Source organism: Heterodontus francisci, chromosome 23 (assembly GCF_036365525.1).
Source record: "Heterodontus francisci isolate sHetFra1 chromosome 23, sHetFra1.hap1, whole genome shotgun sequence".
NCBI classification, from domain to species: domain Eukaryota; kingdom Metazoa; phylum Chordata; class Chondrichthyes; order Heterodontiformes; family Heterodontidae; genus Heterodontus; species Heterodontus francisci.
In genome coordinates this window covers 15,066,568-15,087,595 of record NC_090393.1, presented here as the reverse complement: position 1 = coordinate 15,087,595, position 21,028 = coordinate 15,066,568, and the positions used below count along the sequence as shown (strand labels likewise).

The 21,028-nt window shown below is 42.7% G+C and overlaps 1 protein-coding gene across 1 annotated transcript in view; it reads left to right on the top strand.

Annotated features, from left to right (window-relative positions):
• The window catches only part of LOC137382964 (unconventional myosin-XVIIIb-like), a 265,768-nt gene that overhangs the window by 121,210 nt on the left and 123,530 nt on the right, over positions 1-21,028 (top strand). Inside the window, exons 20-22 of the mRNA XM_068055546.1 lie at positions 1,395-1,523; positions 1,712-1,855; positions 6,071-6,160. Of these exons, the coding sequence (XP_067911647.1) occupies positions 1,395-1,523; positions 1,712-1,855; positions 6,071-6,160 (363 nt within the window). The remainder of the gene's footprint in view (positions 1-1,394; positions 1,524-1,711; positions 1,856-6,070; positions 6,161-21,028) is intronic.

The following is a 21,028-nucleotide window of genomic DNA, read 5'->3' as shown; positions in this document are numbered from 1 at the left end:
ACTGTGTCCCCATTGCAGATAGTAGGAAGAGAGGGGGTGAGTAGGGTGTGGGAGAAAGGGGATGAGGCTGGAATGGAGGGGGTGGGGGGGGAAGAAAGGGATGGTGAAGGATGGGGTGGGCATAGGGTAAAAACACGAAGAAGAGGAGGGACGAGCTAAATTAGGAGAGTGGAGCGGATGGGAGGGAGGGGCAAAGAGATACAGGAGGGGGAATAGTTCAGTGGACTGCATCCCTGCCTGGGCAATCCTATCAATGCACGAGGTGGATAGTGTCAGTGATTGATAAAATAACTCAATGTGGATGGGGAGTGCTGAAGTATGGGAATGAAAATTGGTGGAGGTGTAAGATGGGCTGCCAATTTGCCATGTTACACAATCGCCCAAAGTCAAAATAACCCCCTTTGTTTTTAGAAGCACGGATTAAAGTTAATCTGTTTGACTGCCAAGTATAACTTGTAAAACAATTAACTCTAAATTGTAGTAATTCAGGAGTGAAATTAGGAAACATTTCTACACGCAAAGGGTGATAGAAGTTTGCAACTCTCTTCTGAAAACGCTGGATCAATTATTAATTTTAAAACTGAGATTGATAGATTTTTGTTAATCAAAAGTATTAAGAGATATGGAGCAAAGACGGGTGTATAGAGTTAGGTCACAGATCAGTCATGACCTCACTGAATGGCAGAACAGGCTTGAGGGGTTAAATGGCCTCCTCCTGTTCCTATGCAGTTACAACTGGAATTGAATTAGATTTAATATGAACTAACTTACATTTTTTTTTAAACATAGTGGGCGGCACAGTGGCGCAGTGGTTAGCACCGCAGCCTCGCAGCTCCAGCGACCCGGGTTCAAATCTGGGTACTGCCTGTGTGGAGTTTGCAAGTTCTCCCTGTGTCTGCGTGGGTTTCCTCCGGGTGCTCCGGTTTCCTCCCACATGCCAAAGACTTGCAGGGTGATAGGTTAATTGGCCATTATAAATTGCCCCTAGTATAGTTAGGTGGTAGGGAAATATAGGAACAGGTGGGGATGTGGTAGTAATGTGGAATTAGTGTAGGATTAGTATAAAATGGGTGGTTGACGGTCGGCACAGACTCGGTGGGCCGAAGGGCCTGTTTCAGTGCTGTATCTCTAAACTAAACTAAACTAGAACTTACAGCACTGAAACAGGCCATTTAGCTCAACTGGTTCATGCTGATGTTTATGCTTCACATGAGCTTCCTCCTGCCCTACTTCATGTAATCCTATAACCATATCCTTCTGACTCCCAGGCACACGCAGTGCACCCAATAGAAATGATTCCTTAAAAGAACCTTGGGCACTCTGAAACTCAATAAACGAATGAACTGGAATGAAACAATTACCTGACATTTGAATGTGGATTGGTTTCCCACCAGATCTTCTTCAAAGCTGGAGTTCTCTCTCGATTGGAGAAACAGCGCGAGAAGCTGATTTGCCGGAACTTTATCTTGCTGCAGGCCATGTGCCAGGGATTCCTCGGACGACAACAATTCAAGAAGATGAAGGTAAAGCTCTCATGCTGCATGTATTAGTGCTTGTAATGGCCCATAACCCACATCTAAAATCTTTATTTAAAGAGGAAGAAATAAAATATAAAGGCCTGGTTCCATGGCACCTGAACTTTCTCTTTAAGATTGGGCTGTACTCTGCAGCGTTGAATGAGCTAACTGTCTTGGCTTTTTCCTTTCTCTAGACTCAGCGTTTAGCTCTTTGCTGTATTCAGAAGAACATCAAGAAATACTGGATGATCCGCCAGTGGCACTGGTGGCAGCTGATGTCAAGTATCCGTCCAATGCTTAAAGTTAACTTGGTTGATGAAAATCTCAGAGTCAAAGAGGTATGTTTATGTTCAGTGACGTAGGCAGTAGGGAGGTGTTCAGGGTATTCAAACGCCCTTACTCTGAAATTTCTCATTTCTTTTGAAAGAATGCGCCTTGGATCACTCAACAGAACACAGGAACAACGGATGTTCTTCCAGAGCAAGTCAGCTATGCAATTCAACCGGCGAAAACCGATTAGTGGGGGTTGTGCTTCTAAATGTTCACTGGGATAATGCAGTGAATGGTAGCCAAGTTATTGATAGACTAGTGAAACGCAACCAGCGCTTCGAATTTCTACTTTAGGGTTTAGTCAGACAAGACTGTATCGTCCATTTACTTTATTTGAGTTGGTAGATTAATGGAACTATTTACTTTCTAGCCAACCTGGGAACTTAAAGAACTGTATTGCTGGTGATATAAATAGAAAGAGATGATTTCTTTGTTCTACCAATCTCTGGGAGTTTGTCACTTTGTTTTACCTTGTTCAGGAGTTGGAGGTTGGAGTTACTTTCATATATCATTCAGTCACCAGAACTGTACCAACCTCTGAAAACCATGTTCCCGAAACTCTGACATTACGTAATATTAAGAGCACAGAAACAGGCCATTCAACCCAACAGGTCCATGCCAGTCTTTATGCTCCATAAGACTCTCCATCCACCATTCTTCATCTAATCCCTTTAGCATATCCTTCTATTCCTTTCTCCTTCATGTGTTTATCTAGCTTCCCCTTAAATGCATCTACTCCTTGTGGGAGTAAGTTCCACATTCTAACCACTCTCTGGGTAAAAAAGTTTCTCCTGAATTTCCTGTTGCATTTATTAATGGCGTTCTTATATTCATGGCCTCCAGTTGTGATTGGGCAGGGCATAGGCAATGGAATTTGTTGTGGAACCCAGATCTGGCAGGGTCCTTTCCCTTTTTAGCTCCATCTGAAATCCTGGCCCTTCTGGGGGCCGGGTCAATAATATGTGTCACGCTTACGAGGTATGTAGCAATGAAAATACAGAAACAAACTGAAAAGTTATAAAACAATTTTAAAAAGATTGGGATATTGGCTGCCAACAAAATGGACAAGACACATGACTCATACACTTGCTGCTCTGTAATCCACATCCATTGCCTACTAAGATGAAAACCAGTCAACACCATCAGCGTGAAAATAAAACATTGTTAAAATGTTGCTTTAGCCCCTGGGTGTCTTTAGGATCAAATAATCAGACTAATTACAGGTCTTCTCTTAGGTTAAAAAAAATTGTTTGAAAAAAAACAGAATAATCACAACTGCACTCTCACACAAGCATTCGGCCACACATACAAACACAAGAATAGATAGATAGGGAGAAAAAAAGATAGTTTAAATTTCCAAGTGACTTCAGTGTACGTGGTTTACAGAAGATTATTGAGTCTTCTCAGGAGGAAAAGTCTTTTTAAAAGTTGCAGGTCTGATTATTCGCAGTCTTGACCTTGCAGAGGTATTGTCGAGCTCTCGTGGTTGTAATACAGCCCAAAGCTGGTGGTGTGTAGTTTGTTACTTTCATAGATGGTTAGTCTCAGTCACTTTGTGATGTTTCTGCTGTGCTGGCTGTTTTTGGTCAGCAGGGTTCTTCTCTTTGCTGGATCTTTCTCCCAGGTTTTCTGTGATGTTGGCTTGATCTTCCCTCTCTCTCCAGACAGCTACCTTTTAAGGTAAAAATCTCTTACATTAGCCCCTGTTAGGAGACACAGGGCCCTCTCCCCTGTTGTGACCACACAATGGGCCAAGATATGATAATCATGGCCATCGTTTGATGTTTGAATGGGAATTATTCTTATATGATATTGCTGCTTCACAGCTTATTCATCTTGGTTTGGCTATGAGCCAGACAGTCTCCAGCATCCTCTGTTAATCCATTCATGTCGATCAGAGTCATTAATATGCAGTAGCTCCTATCAATTTCAAAGGGGTTCTCCCCAGAGCTATTTCAGACGAGGTTAATGAGGTTCCGAAGAAGGGTCACTGACCCGAAACGCTAACTCTGCTTCTCTTTCCACAGATGCTGCCAGACCTGCTGAGTGGTTCCAGCATTTCTTGTTTTTATTCCAGATTTCCAGCATCCGCAGTATTTTGCTTTTACTTTAGATGTTAATGAGCCTCGTCTTTGCAGAAGAGCTTGTGGATTTCCAGTACAGGAGGGGGTCACATGGCTGCTACTCCATTTTTACTGTGTATAAGTGTCCATATTCTTGTGATTTTATTGAGCAGTTGATTTTTAAAAATTCATAATTCTTCAATTTCATTGTCTATTTCATCACTGCTCCTTCTGTGCATAACATATGTCTAGCCACAAAAGTCCAGGCATGTTATAAATAGAATGTAAATGAGGAAAATACAATATCTTGGCAAAGGTAGACACCAGGGGATGTCTGATAGTCCCTGACAATGTCCTGCGGTCGGGGCTATGGGTAGCAAGATGTGGGAATTCTAAAATACTTGGGCATGATTTTCAATTCAATCCATTGCAGAGTAATTGAATTGCATTAATTACATCTCAGAAGAAAGCAGGAGCTGCTTTTTACTAATTTATTATGAGCCGTCCCGGGTCCTGCAGGCCCAGTGATGCTGTGGCACTTTGCTGCAGCAGAGTTCCTCCTCCACACCCTCCCTTCATGGGTAGGCACTCCAATTGCTCCACAATGGAATAAAAGGGATCTTTATTCCTTTATCTATATATTTAATGTTTATTCCTTACTATTTTTAAAGCTGAGAATACACAACAAGGAAATTTCCAAAATGCACTAATTGCATTTAGGAACCTGACTGTGATTTGCTGTTCTTTCATGGCATTGGTTCTGGACAATAATTTTGATACTTCATGTAAATTTGTGCCCATTTAGTTAAGGTTTCAATCCCCTTGTTTGACCTCTTGGTCACCAATGGTGCACAGCTTCAGGATCCTGTTAGTCCTATAATTAAGCTTCAAACTGCACATTTATTCCACCACCAACACTGCCCTCTTCCACCTCTGAAATAACACTCATCTCTGATGCTAGCCATGGAAGTTCACCTTTTAATAGTAAGAATTTAAATGGAATAGAAGAACGGAGGGAGTCAGGTCATTAAAAGTGACTGCACAAGTATGTAAGGCCATAAAAAGGCAAACAGAAACCTAGGCTTTACATGTTAAAGGCATAGAATGCAAGAGCAAGGACCGAATGCTGAATCACAGAAAGTTTATGGTACAGAAAGAGGCCACTTGGCCCATTGTGTCTGCGCCTAATCCCGCTTTCCAGCATTTGGTACGTAGCCCTGCAGGTTATGGCACTTGAGGTGCATATCCAGACACCTTTTAAATGAGTTGAGGGTTTCTGCCTCACCTATCCTTACAACAAAACCTTGGTTAGGCCAGAGGCTTGGGGATCTCTGGTATGAAAGGGTACTGTTGGAATTTAACCATCTAAAATTTTGTAGGTTAACTTGACAGAGAACAGGTAAAGTGCTCTCTGAGTAGGCCCAGGGCCATCCTACCACTTGAGGATGAGGGATTTTCGCTACAAGTTTAGGTTGGAGAAGCTGGGGTTGTTGTCCTTGGAGCAAAGGAGATTGAGGGGAGATTTGATAGAGGTACACAAGATTATGACAGGTTTAGATAGGGTAGACAAAGAAAAGCTGTTCCCATCAGCTGTTGGTACAAGGACTAGGAGACACAAATTTAAGGTTTTGGGCAAGAGATGCAAAGGGGATGTGAGGAAGAACTTCTTTACACAGTAAGTGGGAATGACCTGGAACTCACTGTCTATGAGAGTGGTGGAAGCAGAGATGATGAATGATTTCAAAAGGAAACTGAATGGGCACTTGAGGGAAATAAACTTACAGGGCTATGGGGATAGAGCGGACGAATGGGACTGATTGGATTGCTCTGCAGACAGCTGGCATGGACTTGATGAGCCGAAAGGCCTCCTTCTGTGCCATAATGACTCTATGATGGGTGAATCCTTTCAGATCCAAGTAACAAGCCTGGCTGGCTGGCTGGTCAATCATCAGCAGTGCCCTGGAGCTTTGTGGACCTGCTTGGCTGCAGTATTGGATCAGAAAGTCTGCTACAAAGGGTTGACTATTTGTTCCAGTTTTCCATCACCGGGTCTACAACCTTGGAGTCAACTAAAAGCCAAAGAGATTTCATTTATCTTGCCCTCCCCTCAGATGAGGATTTCCTTGTGTTTGGCCTAATACAGTGTTTTTACGTAACTAGGAAGAGGTTGGTGTATTGCGCAAGAAGTTGGAGAAATCCCACCGGGAGCGTAATGAGATGCGAGAGAACGTTGACCTACTCGAGGGCAAGGCAAGTTCGCTTTGGTTTGCTTTTTTATTATTATGAAGTTTCCACACTTTCTCGGGTTCTTTTTGGGCATGAGCCTTTTGGGCAGTGGCCTTTTCTCACTCAGGACTTTACGTTTTGATCTTTTTTCATTCGCTCATTATTTCAATAATGAATTACCAGCTACAAGGATTAGCAGAACAAGTTCAGGAATGTATGTTAACTTCACCATCCATATTGCTGCAATGGGTCTGTATTTTTGGAGGCTTGATCCCATTCTGGCTCATAAAAAACTGAGATACAGGACACAGGCAGTCAATCGGGTTTTTAAAGAGAAAGATGTGAGAGCTTTTGCCGAACATGAAAGGTTCAAAATATTGGAGGACAGTTAAATGCCATTTGTTTAAGTCAAGTAAGATGAGCACTGATGTGGGTAAGCATGGTGGATTCTTTTAGACCTTTACACAAAGGTTGGTTATACTGATTTGAATTAAGTAAATTTATTTATTTAGAGATACAGCACTGAAACAGGCCCTTCGGCCCACCAAGTCTGTGCCGACCAACAACCACCTAACCACCTTATACTAAGCCAACTGTAATCCCATATTCCCTACCACCTACCTACACTAGGGGCAATTTACAGCAGCCAATTTACCTATCACCTGCAAGTCTTTGGTTGTAGGAGGAAACCCAGCGAAACCCGGGAGCACCCGGCGAAAACCCACACGGTCACAGGGAGAATTTGCAAACTCCGCACAGGTGGTACCCGGAGTCGAACCTGGGTCCCTGGAGCTGTGAGGCTGCAGTGCTAACCACTGCACCACTGTGCCACCTAAATGCAACTGTAATTGCTGTTCTGTACAATCACCAAACTGTGAAATAAAGCTGTTTATCAGTTCATATCTGGTCTTGCCTGACCCAGTTTTTGCTTGGTCCACCTTTGGGGAGATTAAAGAAGTGCAAGACAAAAATATCTGGTTTAGGCCAGAAGGGAGTACAGAAGCAGATTACATCTCAAGGTAATATTCGAGTAGAAGTAGATGTAGATCACTGTGAGTCAACACCCATAAAATTAAGATGTTCAGGCCACTTATAAGGGCGATTGACACCACCTAACATGAGATGGTATCTGCAGCAGTCCTTAAACTTGGAACAAGCATTCTAATGGAGAAAGTGGGAATTCTGCCTATTGACCAAATTGAGAGATTGTCCAAATTCCACAATGAAGATAGACCTTGAGTTAACTTCGTTAGCTGAATTTAAAATTCTTTCTTTATTCATCATGTTAAATTAATGTTTTAACAATACAAATGTAACCTTTTGTGTTTCTTATCCTGTCTAACTCCCCTGGTGAGAATACATCTTTAGCTGTATTGTATATTAAATCCTTTGGGTTTGTTTTTACCCCTTTCTCTTGGTGACTCCCATGAGTCCTCCCATTTCAACCAGTTGTGCCCTAATCGGATTGCCCTGGTAGGTTTTGACTGACAGGCAACTGGGGATTGGAGGCTTGACTAAGAAGTTTTTCAAAGATGCTAATATACTTAATGGGGTTTTTATTCTTGCTTGGCGGGGGTGGTGGGGGTAAACAAGATTGAGGGGTGACCTGATGGAGATCTTCAAGACTTGGAAACTACTGAGAAATCCACATGAATAATGCTTCTGTTACCTAATTTAGAGTGTACGCAGTCTGCCTTTAGAGATGCCATCCATGTAGGCACATGTTGGCAAGAACTAAGGCTTATGGTTCTCTTGTATGAAGGGGTATTGTTGGAGTTTAACTGTCTAAAACTGCGCAGATTACCACAACAGAGCTACCCTACCGGTTAGGGTACAGGGTTATCTGAAGTTGAGTAGGAAGAATCCCAAGTCCCAATGATAGGTGAACCCAATCAGGTCCCAGTAATGAGCCAGGCTGGTTGGTCAATTATCAACTCTTTACATTTCTGTTGGACGCTAGTCTCAGCTTGTGTGTTGCTATATAATTTGCAACCCAAATTGCAAATGTGCAGGACCAAATCCTCATGCTTACCTTAATGGAACAGGAAGCTTGAACTCAACAGTAGATTTGGAGACCAATGTCTTCATGGTTCTGCAGCCTGCTATACGCGAATATAAAAGTGTTTGCAGTGAATGCTTGCTCAGTAGATTGACATGAATTAAACAGTTATGACAATCAGTAGGGAGAAGGGGGAACAAATTATTAGGACACCCGATTTACATAAAATTTTCCAGTTCTAGTTCTTTCCAGTCCAAATTGAAACCATTGCAAGGCAGATGCATTTTGTATTAAGCAGATTCTGTTGGTATTTGTGGAAGCTTGGTGCTTGTCTCCCAGCAGCTAATTGTCTCCTTAAGCAGCAATGGTCATTGGTTCATGGTCCAGACACGAAAATAATCGTCACATCATTTGAAATGATGAATTATTGAACAGGACTTGCTCCCTATAGCTCCCTGTATTGATTAGAAATGTGAACTCCCCCTTACTGATCTAGCCTCTATTAGTGCATTCACTTGTCTTTCTCAATATGTGATGTATGATTCTGGGAGCTATGAAGCAACCTGTGTGGAATTTGCAAATGGGAATTATTGCGGGGGTTGGGTGGATGGGGGCATAGTGGTAATGTCACTGAACTAGTAATCCACAGGCCCAGGCTAATGCCCTGGGGACATGGGCCTAAATCCCACCTTGGCAACTGGTGGAATTTCAATTCAATTAATTAATAAAAATCTGAAATTAAAAGCTAGTCTCAGTAATGGTGCCATGAAACTATCATTGATTGTTGTAAAAACACACCTGGTTCACTAATGTCCTCACCTGGTCTGGCCTACATGTGACTCCAGAGCACAGCAATGTGGTTGACTCTTAAATGGCTCAGCAAGTCACTCAGTTTCAAGGGCAATTTGGAATGGGCAACACCCACATCCCGTGAAAGAATAAAAAAAGGTAGGATAACAAAGTTTCACTCGAATAACAAAAGTTTCTAAAATCAGAATAAAATGATTTTAATACTAACTCATGAGGGTGGAAATATTAGAATAATGAGATGCCAAAACCCAGCAACTGAAACAGTTTACTTCCAACCAGGAGGCCATATGTTTGACCCCTGTTGTGCTGTTTAGTGCTTTAATCAGTATTGTCTATGCTTTTGGCTAAGACATTGGCTTGAATTAAGACAAGGAAGCAAGGTGTTTCAACTTAGGAAATGAGAGAAAGGGAGAAGGAAGGACAAATGGACATTATTTGCCACTGCACAAATGACTCCTTTTCCTGATCATCTGCATGTATTCCCACAAAGTTTGCTCCAGTAAATTCCCTCTTGCGTTCATGCTGCTGTTGCTCCACTGTTGCTACCCGCCAACTACTGATGAATTATTGACAGTGGAACATGTTTCATCAAGCTGGGAACATCAAAAATAAGAACAGACCAGAAAAGACTCTCCATCTAGCTGGCCAGTTCTTGTGTAACTGCCTGTTAACACAATTAACAAGGCTCATCAGGGTTGATTTTAACCCTGTCCACCTGGTGAAAATTAAGTGGGAGGGCAGTTAAAATGGTCCATGGGTCTAACGTAGAAGCATAGAAAATAGGAGCAGGAGTAGGCCATTCGGCCCTTCGAGCCTGCTTCGCCATTCATTATGATCATGACTGATCATCCAACTCAGTAACCTGTTCCCGCTTTCGCCCCATACCCTTTGATCCCTTTAGACCCAAGAGCCATATCTAACTCCTTCTTGAAAACATACAATGTTTTGGCCTCAACTGCTTTCTGTGGCAGCAAATTCCACAGGCTCACCACTCTCTGGGTGAAGACATTTCTCCTCCTATCAGTCCTGAAAGGTTTACCCCATATCCTTAGACTATGACCCCTGGTGCTGGACTCCCCCACCATCGGGAACATCCTTCCTGCATCTACCCTGTCAATCCCTGTTAGAATTTTATAGGTTTCTATGAGATCCCCCCTCACTCTTCTGAACTCCAACGAATATAATCCGAACCAACACAATCTCTCATACATTAGACCTGCCATCCCAGGAATCAGTCTGGTAAACCTTCGCTGCACTCCCTCTATGGCAAGAACATCCTTCCTCAGATAAGGAGACCAAAACTGCGCACAATATTCCAGGTGTGGCCTCACCAAGACCCTGTATAATTGCAGCAAGACATCCCTGCTCCTGTACTCGAATCCTCTCGCTATGAAGGCCAACATACCATTTGCCTTTTTTACCGCCTGTTGCACCTACATGCTTACCTTCAGTGACTGGTGTTCGAGAACACCCAGGTCTCATTGCATATCCCCCTCTCTCAGTTTACAGCCATTCTGATAATAATCTGCCTTCCTGTTTTTGCTACCAAAGTGGAGAACCTCACATTTATCCACATTATACTGCATCTGCCATGCATTTGCCCACTCACTCAACTTGTTCAAGTCACCCTGAAGCCTCTCTGCATCCTCCTCACAACTCACCCTCCCACCCAGTTTTGTGTCATCTGCAAATTTGGAAATATTACATTTAGTTCCCTCATCTAAATCATTAATATATATTGTGAATAGCTGGGGTCCTAGCACCGATTCCTGCGGTACCCCACTAGTCACTGCCTGCCATTCGGAAAAAGATCCATTTATTCCTACTCTTTGTTTCCTGTCTGCCAACTAATTTTCTATCCATCGTAATACACTACTCCCAATCCCATGTACTTTAATTTTACACGTTAATCTCTTATGTGGGACTTTGTCGAAAACCTGGACGAATTCAGACTGCCTTCCCTGTGGGTTCGATCTTAACCAGAAGCCAGGAAGAATTCTTCTTTAAATGTGAACTTTGGGTTTGGATGCCGTCCTCAGGGCCTGTCGGCCATCTTAACCAGCAGCCTGCACAGGGAAGTTATTGTGTCTTCCTCACCAGGCCAACCTAGCGGGAAGAGGTCCAGAAATATCAGTGGGTTTAAAACATGCTTTTTAATTTCCCTGTGGGTCAGGAGGACGAGGAGTGCTCCTCCGGGCTCCACAAGCAGATCTTTGGCTCCTCCATCCTGGACTTCCCACCCCGTCCCCCTTCCAATCACTTACCTGAGAGAAGCGACTGTTCCTTCAGTTCCCTGATAGTGGACGAAAACCCATACACTGCTGTTGCTTCCCATTGGGTTTATAAGGGCATATTAAAACATCCCGGGCTTAATTTTCTGGTTCCGAAGTTCCGAAGAAGGGTCGCTGACCCGAAACGTTAACTCTGCTTCTCTTTCCACAGATGCTGCCAGACCTGCTGAGTGATTCCAGCATTTCTTGTTTTTGTTAGTTTTCTGGTGGTTTCCTATGCACCCCTGACCACCACCTCCTCTCTCTTACCGCAGGCTCCAGTTAAAATCAGCCCCGTAATGTCGGAAGTGCAGGAGAAGCATGGGCAGTAGGTTTGGCAAGAGCAGACACCGAGAGTGAACCTATTCAAACTAATCTTTTCCCAGGGCTTCAAAACTGTGGATTTCCCATCTTCCCTTCCTTCTGTAATCTGGCATTTTTCAAAACCCAAGCTTGATACCAGCTTATTTTACGATTCATCTCATTTTTGTTCCTGTTCATTCCCTGCTCTATAGATTTCTCAATAACGCAATGAAAATCCTTGTCAGTAATCCAACTTTGTTTTCCCTAAAATGTAACAAAGCTAAGCCTCTTGAGGAGCACGGTGCTTATGTAGGGTGTTTACACAATTCTAGTGCTGGATGTATTCACCTCATGCACTTTCAGAAAGAGTGCCTGTGTTGCTGTGGAGGATCATAGAATGGTTACAGCACAGAAGGAGGCCATTTAGCCCATCCTATCAGTGCCGGCTCTCTGAGAGCAACTCAGCTAGCCCCCCTCCCCTGCCTTTACTCCGTAGCCCTGCAAACTGTTTCTCTTCAGCTAATTATCCAGTTCGCTTTTGAAAGCCCCGGATGAACTTCCCTCCACCAAACTCTCCAGATCCTAAACACTCGCTGCCTAAAAAAATTTTCCTCATGTTGCCTCTGGTTCTTTTGCCAATCATTTTAAATCAGTGCCCTCTGGTTCTTAACCCTTCTGCCAATGGGAACATTGTCTACTCGGTCCCGACCCCGCATGATTTTGAACACCTCTATCAAATCTCCTCTCGACCTTCTCTTCTCTAAGGAGAACAACCCCAACTTCTCCAATCAATCCACGTAACTGAAGTCCCTCATCCCCGGAACCATTCTTTAACATCTTTTCTGCATCCTCTCTAATGCCTTCACATTATCATGCAGCCCCCCCACCTGCCCAGAATGAGGCACATTGGTTTTGTCATCTGAACATTGACTTTGAACTGTTGCTGGAGCGAGGAAACGACTTGTTGAAAAAAATCAGCCGTGGCTGGGAAAAAACATCTGCATACTAACAGACGGAAAGGACCATTCCCTGACACATTCAACCCACAATGGATGTTGATCACCGAATAGTGAGGGGGTGGGGAAGCACATTCTAGGGCCTGCTGGGGTGATGCAATCCACAGGGGCCAGGACTAGTTGGACAGCTGGTCACATGACTAACTGGCTGTTCCAGGGTTTTTGAACTAGCCACAGAGAGTTTGAACCCAGAGTGCCTGTTTGCTCCTGAACTGAGAAGATCTCTCCTGTCTGCTCCCATCTCTTTCTTACAAGCCTCTGAATCCACTGAAGACACATGAACCCCAAGAGAGAAAAGTCTCCTACAGCAAACAAGGTTTAAGAAGAATACTGGGCCCCAACAAAAAGCAAGAACTACCTACCATCAAGGACTCTACAGTGAGCTCGTAGAACCATAACAAAAACTCTTCAGATATTGCCTCAAACGTTTCCACTTTATTTTTCTTCTGCTCTTTTCTGTCTCTATTTGCATGTGTGTATCACGTATGCATGCTAGCCTGGGCGCACGTGTATCCATAGGCATTAACCGAATTGGAGTTTAAGTTTAATAAATTTCAACCTTTCTTCGTTAAACCTAAGAAAACCTGTTTGTGCTGGTTTCTTTGGCTGATAATTGGAAAGCAGCGAACAAGGATTCACCAAAGGTGAGCTAAAAACAGTGTGTTTAAAATTGAACCCTGTTATGGTAAGACCAGGTGAAGGCTGAGAGGGACCCCTAGACACCTTTCTCACCTGGTCGTAACAATATCCTTCCTAAAGTGTGGTGCCCAAAATTGGACGCAATACTCTAGTTGAGGCTGAATCAGTGTTTTATAAAGGTTCACAATAACTTCCTTGCTTTTGTACTCTGTGCCTCAATTTTCAAGCCTAGGATCTCATAAGCCTTATTAACCGCATTCTCAATCTGCCCTGCTACTTTCAATCAACTGCTTCCCTTATACTGACATCAGTTTGTTTTATTGGGAATATTTTTACTGAACTCATTATTTATATACCATAGATTTTCATTTACTGAAAAATTCAGAACCCTTTAGTGTTACTATCCCTTGTTATTTAATTTTAACATTACCCCGCGATCTGATTAATTGATTGAACACTGATTTTAATTATATGATAAATTATCAACATGGCTTCAGATGTTTATAATAATTAGTTGATCTAGTCTTACTTTATCATTGATTAATTTAAATTAAATTAATAGCTTACCAGCATATTCACCCCATGTGACTTTTGTTCTGTGGCATCACATTGCAAATTTTTTCTTGTCTGGTTCAGGCTCACAGTCCAATCACAAGGCTGCTCCTCTCCCGGGCCTCTCCCTTTCTGTTCTCCTCTTCCAGGCCTCTCCCTTTTTGCTGCTGCTCTCCTGGGCCTCTCTTTGTCTGCTTCTCCTCTAACGAGCCTCTCTTTATCTGCTGCTCCTCTCCTGGGCCTCTCTTTATCTGCTGCTCCTCTCCTGGGCCTCTCTTTATCTTCTGCTGCTCATCACCCGGGCCTCTCTTTACCTTCTGCACCTCTCCTGGGCCTCTCTTTATGTGATAGAGCCTATAGATTTTCTTTAGTTTGTACATCAACTTCACCATAATCCCACAGGACATTCCACCCATCTTAATTCAGCCATCCACAGTGATTTTATTGCAGCATTCAATTAGGCCTAAATCTATCATTTTCTAGTTTGGACCTGTGTTCTCTTGTCCTAATCTCACAATTTAGTTTGTTAAATCTCTGCACCTTTTTTCATGCTGCATACTATCCTATGTAATTCCATAAGCTCGCATTTTAGATATCCCCATTCAAGGCTGACAAGCCTAAGTTCCATCTGTTACGACCAGGTGAGCAATGTGTCTAGGGGTCTCTTGCTGTCTTCACCTGGTCTTATTGTAACGGGGTTTAATTTTAAACACACTGTTTTGAGCTCCCCCGTTGTGAATCCTTGTTCACAGTTTCCAATTATCAGGTAAATAAACGAGCACAAAAAGGCTTTATTTGTTTAAAGTAGAAAGAGGAAATTTATCAAAACCTTAAACTCTAGTATGGTTCATACCTACAGATATATGACGCGCTCATGTTAGCATGCTCACGCAATATAAACATGCAAATCGGAATAGAAAAGAACAGAAGAAAAGACAATTAGAACAGTTTGAGGCAATATATTGTTACTGTATCTCGAGCTTGCCGTAGTCCTTGATTGAAGATATGGTCTTGTGGTTCGTTGGGGCCCAATATTAATCTTAAACCTTGTACACGTAGGAAATCTTTCTCTCTTTTAGCTTCATGTGTTTTCACAAGATTCAGTTCTGTGGGAAGAGATGAAGCAGGCAGACAGGAGAGGCTGTAATTCTTGCTTCAGTTCCAGGAGAGGTGTTTACTCCATGAGCACATGGCTTTGTCTCACAATCCCTTTTGGGAGTTCAAAAACTCTGCAACTAAAACAGGTCTGACCACTTCTGTGTATTGGAGGAACAGGGACTGGCTCCCTTTGTTTCCACATTGTCTGGTACTATGCCAATGTCCTTCCAGTCAGAGATTGCAATTTTTAAAGTTTTAATGTTCATGCAGCGAAATAATGTGTGCCTCAGTCTTGGCAGGTGGGGTTTGCCTGATACATCAATCTTTCCTCATAATGCACCTTTGCGCTAAGGATTAGTGCAAATGAAAATGGAAGGAAAATGTGGAAAGCATCTGCAATCTTTGGAGCTTTTCAAAATGCTACCAGCGGTAGTTATGTTAGGGGCTACAATATTTAAACATTGGAAGCTTGACTATACTGAATTCTTTGAATACAAGCACAAGTAACCTTGACGGCCGGTTGATTCATTCACCAATTTCTCTCCATCTCCTAATGTACTAAATGAAATTGAGTCAACCTGTAAAATGCCTATACATTCACCCTTCGTTCGGTGAGTAACGTCGTCGTCTGCTGTCCCTTGATTCAAGGGTGACGTCTACTTGCGTGTTTCTGCCATGGGTCCTCAGGTGACTGAACAGGCAGATTCTCAACCCGCAGATCTTTGGGCACGTGGGACAGGGCATCCCACGAGGTAGTGGGATCCAGAGTGCAGGATTTGCTTCCTTTTCTTTCCTTCTCTGCTGCCGCTGTGCCTCATCATTAAGGCGTTTGGACACAAAGCATGATGCAGTTTGATGGACATGTTGCCATTTTGAACAATTGGTAGCAAGTTCTTCCCAGTCATCAATGTCAATGCTGCCATGTTTCAAAGAGAGCTTCAGAGTGTCTTTGAAGCATTTTCTTTGTCCTCCCCTGGAACGCTGGCCATTTGAGAGGAAAGAAAACAGGACCTGGTGGGGGAGATGGTTTTCGGCCATCAGGACACAGTGTCCAGTCCATCAAAGTTGGTTTTGCGGGAGTTTTGCCTGAATGCTGTGGAGCTGGCTTAAAGAAGGACACTAGAGTTTGTTCGACGGTCCTCCCATTGAATCCGAAGGATGCGGCGAAGACATTGCTGCTGGAATTTCTCTGGCGCTCTTACGTGTCACTGATGCACAGTCCAGGTCTCACTGCAGTACAGGAGTGCGGTGACAACAACTGCTCTGTGCACTAGAACTTTTGTTGACTTGCAGAGATCTTTGTTGTCAAACACTCACTGCTGTTGTTAGTAGAAGGCTAATCTGGCGCAGCTGATCCAGTGTTGGATCTCCTCGTCAATGGTGGCCTTTTGAGAGAGGCGGCTGACAAGGTATGGGAAGTGCTCAACATATTCCAAAGTCTCTCCTTCAATGTATATGGGAGGCAGAATATTTGGCTGACTAGGTGTGGGTTGTTATGAGTTTTGTTTTGGCAACATTCAAGGACAGGCTGAGTCTTTTGTATGCAGAATTTAAGAGATCGAGAGCTGCTTACAAATCTGGTATGAGCGGGCAATGACATAGCAGTCATCCACAAACTGTAGATCATGTATGTCTATGGTGGTCAGTTTAGTTTTGGCACGGAGATGACTGAGGTTAAAGAGTTTTCCAACTAGGCGGTATTTAATACCCACACCAGAGGGCAGCTGATCTTTCACAAGGTGAATAGCCACTGTCAGGTAGATTGTAAATAGTATGGGGGCTATCACACAGCCTTGCCTGACTCTGGACCAGATTCTGAAGGCGTCTGTTTCAGATCTCCCACTCAAGACAGTCGCAGTCATATCATCATGGAGCAAATGCAGGATTGTGATGAAGTTTTTTGTACATCCAAATCTTTGGAGCACAATCTACAGAACCTCATGATTTACTGAGTCAAATGCTTTGGTCAGGTCGATGAATTCAATTAAGAGTTCCTGGTAATATAAAAGCAAAATACTGCAGATGCTGGAAATCTGAAATAAAAACAAGAAATGCTGGAAATGCTCAGCAGGTCTGACAGCATCCGTGGAGAGAGAAGTAGAGTTAATGTTTCAGGTCAATGACCCTTCATCAGGAGTTCCTGGTGTTGTCCTCGACATTTTTCCTGGATTTATCAGACAACAAAGACCATGTTGGAGGTTCCTCTGGAAGGACTAAAGCCATACTGTGTCTCTGGGAGGATTTCCTCAGCCACAGGAAGTAGGTGATTCAGAAGATTGCATGTCAGGATTTTCCCCACTATGGACAAGATGGAAGTACCTCGATAGTTTCCACAGCATGATTCATCTCCCTTCTTGAAGATAGTTACAATTGTCGAATTCCTGAAGTCAGGGGAGGGGGGAGTTCTTTTTCCTCCCAAATCTGTAGGATGAGTGCATGGAGTCTTGATGTTAGCAAAAGCCCACCAGCTTTGAAGACCTCAGCTGGAATACTGTCGGGGCCACAGGCTTTGTTGTTTCTCATCTGTCTGATTGCTTGTTGCAGCTCTCCCATCGATGGTGGTTCACCCATGGACTCTACCACAGGGTATTGGAGGATAGCCTGATACTGTTGCTGTGTATTGTTATGCCAGGGCGGGAGGAGTGCACTGTTAATTCAGTCCCACTTCTCCATGGGTCACAACATATCAATAAATTTTTCCACTTACCGAAAACAGCCAATTAGATATTCTATTTGTCCCCAGAATAAAGCACACCAACCAGGTTTCTTTAATCAACATCAAAATTAACTATTTATTATAAAACCAAGTCTTAACCAATAATGAAGTAAATCTATATACGAATTGAGATATTAAAGCTTCTTAATTTTCCTAACCCTCACGCACACGCACATACATCCAAAATAAAAAAACGGTTAACCGGGGATAAAAGGATTTTTGTCTACAGCTGTTTCATAGGAATGAAAGGAATAATGAAAAACTTAGTTTGTCACGATCTGGTAGGAAGTTCGTTGGTTTGTCGAGGTGTCATTTGATGTCTTTCCAGGTGAGGTTAATGAACAGTCTGTGATGGGTAGGCATTCAAAGAGCTTCAACAGTAGAAGGCTTCACATAAGATCTTCCATCAGGGGTGAAGCAACAAGTCTTCTTAGGTCCTACAGCAGCAGTAAAGCAGTAGATGATTTCTTCAAATTTCAGGATTTCTTAAAACACAGGAGGCAACATGAACCACACTTGATGCAGGGATTTCTTCAGAGACAGGAGGCAATAGGAATCTGCCACATTTGAAATACAGCGTTTTCTTCTCAAGAGATGCAGGATTCCTTTACAGAGAAATAATACATTTTCTGGGTCTTCTCCTGATCTCCAGGCAGGTCAAAATCAAATTTCAAATGCCTGCTTTTTGTCCAAACTTACTGTTTTTTAAAGTTCCAAACTTAAAAGCAAAACCTTCCTGAAACAGGTCACATGCCCAGTCATAACATCTCTCTTGTCGCTCAAAGAGTAGCTCTGAGGTCAAACCCCTTGCTGGTTTCCTTGAAATTACCTGCTTTCCTGGCCTTGTTTACAAGTTCTGCTTTTGTTGAACTTCCTTTCAAAACATCCATAGAGTTCAAGTGTCTCAATGTCCACTGAAATCCTTTTGCAGTTTTTTTAAACACACAGAACCCTAAGTTTTTAGTACAAAAACACAATCTTGAGTATTGCTGAAAATAGAGACATGTTGTCGAAGCTTTTCGTCTTGCACTCATCAGGACAATATGCAAGAATAACCAATGTAAGGGAAAACAACAACATATACTGCATGAGAAGGGAGTGCTGTTTGGTTGGCAAGTGAACTCTGATTGGTAGAGGCTTTGCCATGGAGAATGCACCAGCTTATGGTGACTGACAGTTAACTGCCAAGCTTTGTTTGAAATTTAAACCAGGCATCTTGACTCTGATTGGTCAAGGCATTGCCCAGAGGAATGAACCAGTGAATGGCTGTCACTTATTTTGTTCAGCTGAAACAGGCACAATGTGTGTACATGTTCTTTCTGTCTGGATAGAACAGGGCTCTGTGTATGTACACAAATGTGCACAGCCCTACTGACAATCTTAAATTGGTTGTCAGTGTAGTTCTTGGCACACTGCATATTATTTAACAAATGTTGTCCAATTGCGGAATCACATCTAATATTGCAGACAGAAAGAACATGTACGCACATTGCACCTGTTTCAGCTGAACAAAATAAATGACAGCCATTTGCTGGTTCATTCCTCAGGGCAATGCCTTGACCAATCAGAGTCAAGCTGCCTGGTTTAAATTTCAAACAAAGCTTGGCAGTTAACTGTCAGCCACTGTAAACTGGTGCATTCTCCATGGTAACTCCTCTACCAATCAGAGTTCACTTGCCAACCAATCAGCACTCTCTTCTCATGCAGTATAAGTTGTTGTTTTCCCTTACATTGGTTATTCTTGCAGATTCTCCTGATGAGTGCAAGACAAAAAGCCTCGACAACATCTCTATTTTCAGCAATACTCAAGTTCTGTACTACCAAACGACTAAAAACAAAATCCTTGTAACTGGATTCACAGTTGAGGAGTTATTGAAAATGTTATTTCCAGCATTGACAAATGGCATTGTCATCCTTAAGAAGAGAGCCACCATCCTGTGAGTGAAGGGGATTTTGTCCATTTGACCTTGGTCTACAGATGGCCCTGGTGGCTTCAAAAAAGCTTTACCGTGTCATGATGGTCGGCATATTGTTGGATCTCTCGGGCTTTCTCTCTCCACCACTTGTCTTTTATCTTCCGGATTTGTCTTTGGGTGGCAGCCTTGAGCTGTTGTTGGAATGCTGCCTTCTTGGCTTGCGATCTTGAATTGTTCTGCCAGGCAGTGAAGGCTGCTCGATTTTGTTCTGAGGTCACATATTTCAGCATAATTTTCGTCGAACCAGCCCTGGTGCAATATTTAAACATTGAAACTTGACTATACTGAATTCTTTGAATACAAGCTGTAGTATTCTTGAGAGCTGGTTGATTCATTCACCAATTTCTCTCCATCTAATGAAATTGAGTTAATCTGTTAAATACCTATACACTCACCCTTGGCTCAGTGAGTAACAGTGTTGTGTGGGATGGTAGTAATTATTCTAAGACCAATCCCTGGTCTCTACTGAGTTGGGGCACTGCTGTAGTATGGGGGCTACAAATGGCCTTGCTGTTACTGGACAATGGAAAGTTATAAATCAACCTATATTCTCCCTCCAGGATGCCAACCAAAGACCCCTCACTACCCATTAGAGAATACATGAGTGTGGATAGCAGTTGTGATGAACCCATGTTGGGTAGCCTGTGGAACCTCACTAAGGAGACACACACTTCAGTGGCCACCTGGGTGAGGTAGTGAGCATTTGTAGATCCGTACTCTAGCATGAGTCAGCATCTTGAGGAGAGAATGGAATGGGTTAAGAGAAAGTGCACAAATCCTTGTAATTTTATTGACATGTAGTAAAGAGCGGAACAATGCTTATATGCGACGCATTGGATTTAAGACTTCTTATTAGAAAGGCTATCTTGTGAGAACTATTGGAGGTTTGATAAGATGTACAGACAAGCTATCAATAAAAGTTGTATTAGCATAAGTTCTCTCTGTTCTTCGGATTTTGGTATTAATTCAGCAGTCAGCTTGACATTTAGCAAATAAAACAGTTCCTGCCTTAAATGCCAGGTGGTTGTATACACTGGAGACACCAAGTTTGAGCAGAGCTTATGTTGTCAAAACATTGTCACACAATTCTTGAACTTTGTTCTCCCCTTGTCTTAAGTTGGCGTTTTGATTATGTAATGTTCAGTGAGTGAATTGATCGATCTTGCTCTTGTTGCCAACTGCTGATAGTTTAAAAATAAATAAAACTTTACTTAACCTTGCTGGCAGCTAGTTGCAACTAATTAAATCTCCTATTATTGTAGAAGGCTTCTTTGTCTGTGATTTCAGATTGAAATGTTCTTCCTTAAAAACATGCACTTTTTCTTAATTTCTTTTTTAAATATTTGGGGTCTAAAGACAGCGGCTGCTGTGAAGTATATTTTCTCCTAAATGATTCTAAGACAAGGGTCTCTCTGTACTCAACTGCTTGGCATGGCTTAGGCTTCCTACTGTTCTTCTATTCCCCATCCCATATCTAATGTGAAACAAGCTCCTCTCCTTCATAAAGCCTCCC